Source organism: Halichoerus grypus, chromosome 5 (assembly GCF_964656455.1).
Source record: "Halichoerus grypus chromosome 5, mHalGry1.hap1.1, whole genome shotgun sequence".
In the NCBI taxonomy this organism is placed as follows: Eukaryota; Metazoa; Chordata; class Mammalia; order Carnivora; family Phocidae; genus Halichoerus; species Halichoerus grypus.
The window spans coordinates 111,713,877-111,727,030 of record NC_135716.1 but is presented as its reverse complement, the minus strand read 5'-3'; the positions used below and the strand labels follow the sequence as shown (position 1 = coordinate 111,727,030).

At 34.0% G+C, this 13,154-nt stretch overlaps 1 protein-coding gene across 1 annotated transcript in view; it reads left to right on the top strand.

Moving 5' to 3' along the window:
- The window catches only part of RPAP2 (RNA polymerase II associated protein 2), a 77,892-nt gene that overhangs the window by 20,408 nt on the left and 44,330 nt on the right, over positions 1-13,154 (top strand). Inside the window, exons 7-10 of the mRNA XM_036103359.2 lie at positions 460-495; positions 2,336-3,272; positions 9,207-9,289; positions 12,144-12,224. Of these exons, the coding sequence (XP_035959252.2) occupies positions 460-495; positions 2,336-3,272; positions 9,207-9,289; positions 12,144-12,224 (1,137 nt within the window). The remainder of the gene's footprint in view (positions 1-459; positions 496-2,335; positions 3,273-9,206; positions 9,290-12,143; positions 12,225-13,154) is intronic.

The window sequence follows — 13,154 nt, the reverse complement described above, 5'->3', positions numbered from 1 at the left end:
AATAAAAGAGCATTATAGTACATAATCCTTGCCCTCAAGGAGTTGTAGTTTAGTTAAGAAACCACACTTAAACATATGAAAAGTAAGACATGGAGATAATAATTCTAGTATTAAGTCATAGAGGAGGACCCGATTAATATGTATTAATTGAATGGATAATACTGACTCTGGAATTTACAGAAGGAAGTGATTTACTTTAGTCAGGTTATTCAGGGAAAACTTTATTGGGCTCATGGAAATTGAACTTCTGAAGTATGAATAAATTTTGGAAAAGAGATTAATCCAGATTTCTTACAGATGAGTTTCACATTACTTCGTCCTTCAATTTTTTCTTAAAAAAACTTTAAATGAACTATTTCGTTTTAGTTATATTTTCTACTCAATATAGTTATAACAAACACTCGAAAATGTTTGCCATAAGAGTTGCCTTCAGTTTTCTATTGCTGTGTTTTGTCACAGGCATCCTGATTTTCAGCTGCTACAGGAAGGACAAAGGTATGGTTGAATCAGTATTACTTACCTTCTATATATTCATGTTAATAGAAACATTAAGAGTAAACCAGGTGATATGAGCTCTTGGACTTCCTGTGTTGATGCATTATGTAAGTGCCCATTTTAGCCCACACAAAGAAATATTTGCCTTGTACAGCTTTTTCTTTTGTGATAGTAAGATGATGTGTTTGATCTGTATGATTTATTGTACAGCTGTTCCTACCAAGGCAATCTAATCGAACCTGTTGAAATATGACACAAACACAGCTTCCATCTGAGATACTGTGCTTCTTTGTCAAATAGATTATACCAATTATATTTGTCGAAAGGTTTTTATAGTCTTATTTTATAGGATTTCAAAACTTAATATATCACTTTATATATCTATATATAATATAGATATATATATGATATATACTTAATACATCACTTAACATATTTACTAATGCTTTAGACACTTTGGAGTATCTAAAGCATTAGTAGAAATTTGAAGTTGTGATATTTTCTAAACTCTTGTGTTGTTTGCCCAACTATAACCATCTCTCAAAACTTTTTTTTTTATCTTTTATCAGGATAAATTTTCCTGGTTATTAGTTGCTACCTTAGTACATGGAATTGAGCACATGTGAGAGATATTTATTGATACATATTTTTAATTTACAGATTTAAAGTAATATAGAAAAATATAATTACCTTAAAATTCCAAGAGAAATTATGAAATGTGAAAGTCAAATTGTTCTAATTTTTTTGAAATTATACTTGCTTCAAATACAGGAAACAGTCCCATGGCTATATAGACTAGATTCTAACTAAAAAATGATAATCTAATACTGAATAAACTTGTCTTCTTTATTCCCATCCACAACCTTACTTTCAACTCTTTTTCTTTTTTTTATATTTCTTCCTAGCATGCTTCTTTTTTTATTACTATTGCATTATTTTATTTCATTTTATTCTTTAATCATTTAAAAAAATTAATAGCCCCTTTAGGGAGCAATTTTAGGTTTACAGAAAAATTGCCTGAAAAATAGAAAGTTCCCATATACTCTCTTACCACCCCCTGCCCCCGCTTGACCCAGAAGCCTTATCCTAATCTTTTAAAGTTTTGATATGTGCATTTGCTTGAAAGTAGCTGCTTATCTATCATTGCATATCTCAAGTTTGTATAGACACAGCTGATTGAAAATTGAAGGAACATAGTCAAAGGGAAAACTACTATTTTTTATTGTTAGCATTATGTTGTAACTCTGGGTTTTCAAATATATCTTTCATCAATAAATGTTAATTTGCCAACTTTATTTTCTGCTATGACTTTCTTGTGTTTTTTATTCTATCTATGGAATTGTCTGTATAACTATCAACCAGAATTGGAAAATTTTAAACATGTCTCTTTTTATCCTGTTATCTTTCAAAATCTAAGCAGAGTTTCTGTAATATGTTTTTTGGACAAAGCAAGAGTGAAGTTTTCAAAAGAAAATCTTTTTTTAAAAAGGATATATGAAATAGTCACAGAAATATAACAGGCAAAAATCAAAATAATTCATTAGGGTGGAATTATCAAAGCTTTTTTTTTCTTTTTGCTGTACTCTTTTAACACTTTTTAAATAATGGGGAGAAAAATGGAAAGAAGATGGTGGAATTATATCAAATAAGATATAGAGAAATTATAGATTTATAGTAGTCTTTGGAAATGTGTGTATATGTGTGTGTATATACATATATATGCTTATAAATAAGGCTTTGCCTAGGGAATACAAACTTTTACCTTGAAAGTTACAAAATATAAATGCTATGGGACATTTTGCTTTCCCATTTTAGTTATTTTGTTTCTTTCCTTCTACAGTGGCCATTCTGGAAAGGAAGTACAGTTATGCACTAAGGCCATTAAAGCATCAGATATTGACAATCCTGGCCATTTTGAGAAGCATTATAAATCTAGTTCTTCTAGCTCTCATGGTGATAGTAGCAGTGATAATGAGCAAGACTTTGTTTCCTCCATTCTACCAGGAAACAGACCAAATGCAACGGGTGTAAGTCCACAGCTGCACAAAAAAAGCATAATGAAAAAGAAAGCTGGTCAGAAAGCTAACTCCAAACATGAAGACCAAAAACAGACAGTAGTAGATGTCACTGAGCAGCTAGGCAATTGCAGAATAGATAGTCATGAGAAAGCTGCTGCTTGTGAACTTCCTTTACAGAAAGTAAGTACTCAGATTTCTTCAAATAGTCCTTTGCAAGAAAAATTAGAAGCTACAGAAAATTCTGAAAATAAATACAGTAGTTCAAAAATAACTCTAGTAGGTATAAGTAAGAAAAGTGCTGAGCATTTCAAGAGAAAATTTGCCAAATCAATCCAAGTTTCTAGGTCAGCCTCTAGTCCGATGCAGATGTGTCCTGAAGTTGCAAAGGCAAACTTACTTAAAGTCCTGAAGGAGACTTTGATTGAATGGAAGACAGAAGAAACTTTGAGGTTTTTGTATGGCCAGAATTACACTTCTTTGTGTCTGAAACTCTCTTCAGCCCCTCTGGTTAAAGAACAAGAACTTGATGAAGATGACATACACTCTGACCCAGATAGACATTCCCCTGCCTTGCAGGAATCTCAGTACAGCTTGGATGAGTCTTTACCTTTTAGGGCCTCAGATACAGCCATTAAACCACTGCCAAGTTATGAGAACTTGAAAAAAGAAACTGAAACATTGAATCTGAGGATAAGGGAGTTTTATAGAGGACGATATGTTTTGAGTGAAGAAACCACCAAATCACAAGACTCAGAAGAGGTATGTCTTGATGATAAGTTTTCTATGCTGCTAGCATATGGGACACTTACCATAATAAATCTTGACACAGGAGTAATTTTAAAGAGATAATTGTTAAATTTTCAGAAGGTTTGTTTGTTGATCAGTTTTTTGGTTTAAAGTACCATCTCTGGGGGCGCCTGGGTGGCTCAGATGGTTCAGCGTCTGCCTTCGGCTCAAGTCATGATGATCCCAGGGTCCTGGGATCCAGTCCCGCATTGGGCTCCCTGCTAGGCAGGGAGGCTGCTTCTCCCTCTGCCTCTGCCTCTCTCTCTCTGACTCTCATGAATAAATAAATAAAACATTTTAAAAAATAAATAAATAAAATGCCATCTCCAGAGGCACCTGGGTGGCTCAGACCATTAACGGTCTGCCTTTAGCTCAGTTCGTGATTCCAGGGTTGTGGGATCAAGCCCCACATCCGGCTCCCTGTCCAGAGGGGAATCTGCTTGAGATTGTCTCTTTCCTTCTCCACCGTCCCTCCCCGCCGCCGCCACTTGTGTTCTCTCTCTCTCATAAATAAATAAAATCTTTTTAAAAAATGCCGTCTCCAGTATTGGCATTACAATTTTCCAAATAAGTTGAAATTTGCCCCTGGAAAATTTCATAAATGGGCAGTATTTTTCTCTAATATAGAAATAGCCTAGAATTGTGGGATAAAGTTTTCTTTAAAACCTAGTTCTTTGTAAAATATGTAGACTCTCTGAAGAGTTTTTTTTTTTTCCTACCAACAAATATTCTTTGTATTCTTGTATTCTTTCAAATTTCTGCATGGGGTGTGTATCTTCGTATTTTATTTCCAATGGGACTATATACAGTGGAGTAGACTTAACTAGTTGAATGGTAAAATATTTATCTGTATAGTATTTGGCAAGCATGCCCATTCAAAATAATATCAATGAAAATAATATAGTAATGGAGACTTATTGGGAAATAATGGACATAAGAGAAAGTAGAAGGAGTACATTAGACCTAGATTTTATTTTATTTTATTTTATTTATTTTTTTAAGATTGTATTTATTTATTTGACAGAGAGACATAGCGAGAGAGGGAACACAAGCAGGGGGAGCGGGAGAGGGAGAAACAGACTTCCCAGGGAGCAGGGAGCCCGATGCGGGGCTCGATCCCAGGACCCCAGGATAATGACCTGAGCCGAACGCAGACACTTAACAACTGAACCACCCAGGTGCCCCCAGATCAAGATTTTAATATTTGCTCTCTCATTTACTTAGCTGTATGAAAAGTTGGTCTCTTGAGTCTGAGTGTTCATCTGTAAATGGGACTATAAATAGCTTTCCTTGTTCAGTTGTTAAGAATTTTAAAAATAATGTATGTAAAGCATTTATCACAGTGCCTGACATACAGTTAGTATTCAGTAAATAGTAATTATCTATAGAGATTAAATGTACGTTGCTGAGATTAAGGGGGAGGGGTTCTCTCAATATTTCTCTTACCCAGGTTTGTTTTGATGTATAGCTTGAGAAATGAAGTTAATGAAGAAGACTAGGCAATAACCTTGTTTTCTGACAAAACTTTATTATTAAAGATTTCTGAGTAAATGTGGCTCTAAATTTAAGAACACATTTGGAGGGGGGCGCCTGGGTGGCTCAGTTGGTTAAGCAACTGCCTTCGGCTCAGGTCATGATCCTGGAGTCCCTGGATCGAGTCCCACATCGGGCTCCCTGCTCGGCAGGGAGTCTGCTTCTCCCTCTGACCCTCCCCCCTCTCATGTGCTGTCTCTCTCATTCTCTCTCTCTCAAATAAATAAATAAAATCTTAAAAAAAAAAAAGAACACATTTGGAGGGACGCCTGGGTGGCTCAGTCGGGTAAGCGTCTGCCTTCAGCTCGGGTTATGATCTTAATGGTTCTGGGATCGAGTCCCATGTTGGGCTCCCTGCTCAGTGGGGAGTCTGCTTCTCCCTCTCACTCTGCCGCTCCCCTGCTTGTGCTCTCTCTCTCTCAAATAAATAAGATTTAAAAAAAACACACACACATTTGGAGATTTAGAAAGAGAGTGAAAGTGGAAATACAGTAAAAATTTAGAAATTTCTTGTACTTCTACAGAATGCTCCCTAGCCCAGTACTATATTTTAAATTGCTTCAATTGTATTATTATACAGTATTCATAAGTTTTATAGTAAGCTTGGAGAAACCTTGATCTCTGTCACTCAGCTGCATAAAACTACATTAATGTATCATTTGTATTATCATTTTTGTGCTATAAGCCTTAAACAAGAAAAATTACTTAAGAAAGAAAATTGACTGTTCCTCTGTTGCATAATATTTTAAAACTTTTTCATTGAAGTATTAAGTGTACAACTCACTATCACAAAAGAACACAGCCTTGTAATCATTACCCAGGCCAAGAAATTTGAGTAAAACAAAAGCCCCACTATGTCTCCTCCTAATTATTACCCCTTTCCAAAATGAATATTATAATAACATGGATGAGTTTTGCCAGTTTTGAACTGTAGTAAATTCACATAGTTTATATTCTTTGGTTTCCTGTTTATTTCATGCATTGTTATGTTCATGAGTCATTTGTGTTGTTCCATGTGACTATAGTTCATTCTTTCATTGCTGCATAGTATTTCATAGAAATATGCCACAATTTATTCATATTAATGAGCATTTAGGCTTTTCAGTTTAGGGCTCTAGTGTTACGAACTTTCTTTTCTATGTCTCTAAGGTACATGTATTTCTGTTGGGTGTGTATCTAGGACTGGAATTTTTAGGTCATGATGTATGTGTATATGTGACTATATTGGATGGTGCCAGTTTTCCAAAATGGTTTTGCCAATTTTTATTCCACTACGATTGTATGAGAGTTTCCACGATTCCACATTCTTGACCAGTACTTGACATTGTTACTTTTTACCGTTTCAGTGGTATTGGGTTTTGGTTATAATACATTTCTCTAATGATTAATGAATTGAGCACTGTTTCATTTGCTTTTTGACCATTTGGAATGTCACTTTTGTTAAGTGTCTTATCAAGTCTTTTTCCCATTTATCTGTTGGAATATCTAGGTATTTTTTTCTTACTGATTTTGTAGGAATTCTTTATTCAGGATTCAAATCCATTTTTAGTTGTGTGTTTTGCAAATATCATCTTCCACTCTGAGACTTGCCTTTTCACTTTCATTAATGATATCTTTGGTCCAGTTTATTAATTGTTCCCTTTAGTGACTTCTTTAGAAATCTTTGTTTAGCCCAGGTTATTTCATCTTCTAGATTGTTTTTCCCCTCACAGTTAGATCTGCAGTTCACATGAAATTGATTTTTATGATGAGGAGTATGGGTCAGATTTCATTATTTTCCTTTGGGGAAATGTGTTCATATTAAAGTTTGAGAAACACTATTGATTGGGGGAGGGTGGGGAGAGGTGTTACTCATTCTATTAGTTACTGAGAGAGGTGAGAGAGGTGGGTAAAAGATCTGTCACCATAATTATGTTTTGGTTATTTCTACTTTCAGTTTAGTGAATTTTACTTTTAATATTTTGAGACCATGTTATATGGTATTAAAAAAAAAAGATTGTTATGTCTTCCTAGTAAATTGAACCTCAATATTATGGAGTGACCTTTCTCTACATTGGTAAGTTTTTTTTCTTACCGTCTGTTTTGCCAGCATTAGCATTCTTTTATTAGTATTTTCAGGACTCTTTTTTTACTTCGGCTGATAATTGTTTTTATGTGGAGAATTTAGTCTGTTTACATTCAATGTCATAATTGATATATTTGGGTTTAATTGTGCCATCTCATTCATTGCTTTCTGCTTATCCCCATCTATTCTGTGTTCCTCTTTCTCTCCTTTCCTGCTTTCTTTGAATTAAATATTATTATTTCATTGTTTACCCTCTGTTAGCTTTTTATACTTTATTTTACTAATTAGAAGTGGTTACTATAAAGATTAAAACCTGAATTATTATAAAAGTTCAATATAAGTTAATTCTTTTGCTTCCTAGACAGTACCTTAGAAACTTTAATTCCATTTACCCTCTCTGTGCTTATGTGCTCTTGTTGTCTGTTTTTATTCTCTCTATATTTTAAATCCTGTAAGACGATTTGTAGTCAGTATTCAGTTGGAGTTATCCACTTAATTACTCTTCCACTATTTTTCATTCCTTCCTGCATCTCTATTCTTCTATCTGGGATCATTTGCCTTGGACCTGAAGAATATCCTTTATTTTGATTAGTGCAGTTCGCTAATGATGAATTTCCTCAGTTTTTTTCAGAAAATTCTTTATTTTACTTTCACTTTTGAAAGATACTTTTCTGGGTATTCAATTCTAGATTAGCATTTCTTTTTTTTTTTTTTTTTTCTCAGTCCATTGAAAATATTTCCTTGTCTTTTGGCTTCCATTTATTTCTCTTATGGCTACTCCTTTGAAAACACTGTTTTTCTTCCACTAGCCATTTTTAAGACATTTTTTTGTCTTTGTTTACCATCAATTTTAGAATGCTTTGCTTAGGTGTGATTATAATTGTATTTATTCTTTTGGCTGTTGTAATACTTGAATCTTGATTTCTTTCATCAGTTTTGGAATATTCTCAATTATTATCTTTATAGATACTGCTTTTGTCTCATTCTTACTTTCCTCTCTGTCTGGTACTCCAATTACAGACATGTTAGTCTTTTTCATTGTGTCTCATATTCTTTTATGCTTTGCATTATGTGTGTATGTGGGAGGGGGTGTTGGGTGTGACTGTGCTTTATTCTGAGTATTTTCCAGATCTGTATTCTCTCTTCAGTCATTTCTACTATATTATTAAATATATCCATTGAGTTCTCACTTTTGAATACTATATTTTTCAGTTTGAGAATTTTCATTTGGTTCTTTTATATAGTTTCTAGTTCTCTGCAGAAATTTTTAGTCTTGTCATTTTTCTTTGAATATATCAACATAGGTATTTTAAATAAAGTTGATAACTTCCATTATCTGTATTCCTTGGGGGCTGTTTCCTATGGGCTAATGTTTGAGATTTTGACCATATTGTCTTGTTTTCTTATTTTATTATATGGCAAACATTGTATATTAAAAATTACAGATAACTTGAGACCCAAACTGATGTTATCTTCCTCTAAAACAGATTTATGTTTGCTTCAGGCAGATGATTTGTAGTAGTTCCAAATCGCTTAATTCAATCAGGGATTAAGATGATTTGAAGCTGGACTTCAGTCCCTGTAAGAGCCAGTCTGTTTCCTATTCATTCTTAGTCCTAGAATATGGTCCTTCTAAGTCAGGCTTGGAGGGGAGGGTTGCGGGTACCTCTTCCTTCTTGGCATTCCCCAAGCTTTAATGCTTATTAGAAAAACAATGCTTAGGTTCTCAGTATCTGAATTGCTTCTTCTGGAATTAGTCACTGCCCTCTCTGGAATTACCTTCTCTAGAATCTCTGGCCTTAATTCTTTGCTGCCTTGTTAGTTCTCTGATGTTTTCAAACAAATGTGGGTATTTTCCCAGTGTTTTTTCAGTTCTCAGCAGGAAGGATGGTTAGAATTATTTTGTCTGCCATTTCTAGAAGTGGAATTCCCCATAATATATATATAGTATCTGCTAATTTTAAAGCTTTATCTCCAACATTTGTATAGCATTTAGTAGTTTACAAAGTTCTTTTGTATACGTTTTTTCATTTAATAAAGAAGGTATTAGTATCCCTTTATACAGATGAGAAAAATTTCTCAGAAGCAGGCATATGACTCAAGTTCACATCAGCCCAATGACTGAACCAGTGCTCAAATTTAAATCTTCTAATAATTCTCAAGTCTAGTTTTTATTCTACCATACCCCAGGTGTGAACTTTTATGTTTTACTGTTTATTGTTCTTATCAAAGAAGAATGTATATTGTTCTTATCAAAGAAGAATGTAAATTTATGATTTTACTTTGTTTTGTTTAAAAATGTGATTCAGCATGATCCCACCTTTCCACTGATAGATTCAAGTTCTCAGAACCAGATTAGAAAACGCATCGTACTTGAAAAGTTGAGTAAAGTGTAAGTATGTAATTGTCATTCCACTTTACGATATTTAAAATTAACCTGGTATTTGTGGGTTCATAATTTATATTAATTTTTATCCTTGAGTTTTGAACAGTTTGAAAAATAATGTGAAAAGTTTACATGGATGTCTTTACCTGAGAAATTGAGATTTTTAAGATATCCTGCCAAGGAAATATTGAAATTAAGTTTTGTGTAGACGACACAGAAGTACATAATAAAGAGGAAGGTTGAGATTATGGGAGTAGAAAACTAAACTCTGTCACTTCCACTTAATCAGTGAAGTCAGGGAAAAAAATATCAAAGCTAGACCATTTAAATACTGATTTGTGGTATATGTGTCACATCAGTTTCACATGTGAATGAAACTTTATGAAGTTTTAACGGTCTGTTAACTCACTCTGCATACATATTTATAGAACCATTTCACACTCAGCAACTTAAGAGTTTTTGTTCAAGTCAACTTTGCACTTTAGTTTTAAACTTCATATGGTGGAAATTATTTTTCTTGTAATTAGTCCAGTCATAAATGACATTTAAAAATTGTAATCTTGGTTTGTCTTTCAAAGGAAGTTTGAAAATCTTTTTTCCAGAGGTGTGAGGGCTGTCTTGAACTTTTCAATTTCTATTTTCTTTCTTTAGCAGAGAAAATGTAAAGGTGTTTTCAGTCATTGTTTAAGGTCTGCATATGGATTAGGGGCACCTGGCTGGCTCTGTGGGTGGAGCATGCAACTCTTGATCTCACTCAGGGTTGTGAGTTCAAGCCCCATGTTGAGTGTAGAGATTACTTTAAAATTAAAAAAGAAAAAGAAAAAAAGGCTGTACATATGGAGTAGTCTTAATTTTGTAGTAGCAATGATAAGAAAAACCTATCTTCTGGAAGCCTTAATATTTTGAGCAGCCTACTCCTGTAAGTTTTACATTTTAAATAACTATTTAATATTTATTGAGTTCCTCTTATGTTAGGCTCCTCACAGATAATAAATCTGTTATTAGTTTTGCCTTTTATATGGTCCTCATACATAGACATTTGTTTCTGTTTGATATTAGGTTAGAAAACAATAAAAGTCACCATGTGTCTGATTCATAAGACAAGATCTCAATCCTTGACTGTGGTTACACAGGTTTTGAAAGTTAGGTTGGATTATTGATACTTGTATGTAATCGGTAGATAGGGATTTATCTGAAAATAGTTTTCTAGACTTTCTAGTACTTTAGAAAGTACCCAGTTTTAAATTTAAGACCCCATAGTTATACTGTTGAAGGAATTCTGTTTTTTCTGGGTTTTGGCTGCAACAGAAGATGCCAGAAGTTGCCATGCCAGAAAACCGAATTATTGATAATAGCTCAAGATCTAAATTTGAGAAAAGGTGGAATAACTTACAGAAACACAAAGAACACTAAAACCAAAATAATTATTGACATAGAGGGTTTTTTCGGTTATTTATGAAAGCAGTTCAGTTTTTTCTCATTATAAAAGTAAGACTTTAAAAAAAATAACAAAAGTAAGACCTTTTTTGGTTTCTCATTGGAACAAACCAGTTGTAAACAGACTTTTTTTTTAGATATGGAAGAAAATGAAGTATGTACTGGGTATTAGATGATATTAAGGAATTGTTAATTTGGTTAGGTATGATCATTTTATTGCGATTATGTAAGAAAATGCTCTTGTATTTAGAGATAAGTATTTAGGGGCCAAATGACATGATGTCAGGGATTTACTCTAAAAGAGTACTGGCAAAAAAAAAAGGAAGGAAAAAATGAAATAAATGTAACAAAATACTGGGAGGTTGAATCTGGGAGTAGGTATATGGGGTTATTGTTATTCTCTGTGTTTTGAAATATATCTGAAACTTTATAATAAGTTTTAAAAAAAGTAATGCATGCTTATTATAGAAGATTTAGGCAGCACAAAATGGTTTAAAGAAGGAAGTGAAGATCACCTGTAATCCCACTGAATAGTAACTACTATTAATATTTTGATGTTTATCCCTGACACATACATAATATATATGGTGTGTGTATATTCATTCCCTTTGGTTCTCCCTGTTATAGTATAAACTTGGGAGGAATGAAACATATTTGAAATATACTGTCTATCATATATAATGTCATATATTAAGTTTTTATAAAAATGGGACAATACTACATATGCATTTTTCACTTAACACTTAAACTGTATCTTTCCACATTAAAAATTTATAGATTCACATTATCATTTTAAAGGTTTTATTATATTCCACAGTATGTTTATATCATAATTTATTTAACAAATGACCTATTGGTGGACATTTGTTTCCATTTTTCACTACTAAAAATGGTTTTTGCAATAAGCATCTTTTTTATGTTTATCTGATTATTTCTTTAGGATAAATTTTTTTCATGGTAAAACTGTTGGATCAAAGAATATCCACATTTAAAATGTTAACATATATTGTCAGATTGCTCTCTTTTAGAAATGTATCAGTTTCTACTCCCACCATAAGGATTTCATAAGGAGAAATAGATCACACTCCTAAATTGGACCATTTGGGGGGTCCAGTTCCTCTAGCCTTGTGTTCTTTCCGTTTAGTCTAATATTTGAAAGTAAAGGTAAGAAAAACAAGTACAAGAATATAGATAGCAGCCAAAATAATATTTTTCAGTGCCTCACACTGTAGCATAGACTACAAAGTGGAGTGCATGGTTATGAAATGTATCCTGATGAGTTCCCACCAGTCAGAAACTAGCTTACCTGCCTCTACCTAAGTGCCATTATTACCTATGGAAAATCCAGACTTAGGCAAGATTCAGAGAATATATCTATATAATTAAATTATATTTTAAAAGAAGTCTAATTTTTTATTTTCAGAGTGCCTGGACTTGTGGGGCCTCTTCAGATCACATTAGGAGATATTTATGCACAACTGAAAAATCTCATCCGAACTTTCAGGTTGGTGTTACTAATGAAATTTTCCATCTCAGTTATTTTGACTTCCTGTGATTGCCTTGCAGAATCCATAGAAAGACTGTGTTACCTAATGATCTATCACAGCCACTAACTCAGGAAATGAATGGGTAAACCCTGGCATGCTGCCATGGCCAACTGCTCCATCCTAGGAAATCCTGAGGGGGCTGGACTAATCAAAAGCATAGCTCCTGGCTGGATTTGCCCACACTCTTGTTGAACAAACTTGGATAAACTTGTCCCAAGAGAAACCAATAACTCAAGAGACAAGAGTTTGGAAAAGAGAAAGGGAAAGATTTATTTTGGGTGCCAGCAGCCAGGAGAGGTGGCAGACCTTAACAACCAGTCTCTCCACCCGCAAGACGGACACCTAGAGTTTTATAAGGAGAGGTTTAGGAGGGTCCGTGCAAGAGAGCAGGCAGGGAGCACATGATCATGGGTCAGGGTCAGTATGTGGTCAGCCCATGATCGTGGGCAGGGAAGGACACATGTGGGATGTAGTCTTCTAGGCATTCCTTTGCTATCAGGGCATTTCTGGTCAGGCAGTTTGGATGTTCTGGGGTATTGCAAAACAGCTTCATCAATGCCTCAAAGTACAATAAGAAATAAGCACATGGGTTTTAATTAAAACAAGAGTTATGTTAAACAGTCTTGTCTAGTTCTGATTTTAACTGTTGGGGCTTTCAACAAAGACATGAAAAAAGTGACTTACCTTCAGTGTCTTAGATCTAAGAATAGTGTTCTATTGTCTCCTCCACTAATCATCTTTTATTTTTTTTTTTAAAGATTTTATTTATTTATTTGAGAGAGAGAATGAGATAGAGCATGAGAGGGGGGAAGGTCAGAGGGAAAAGCAGACTCCCTGCTCAGCAGGGAGCCCGATGGGGGACTCGATCCCGGGACTCCAGGATCATG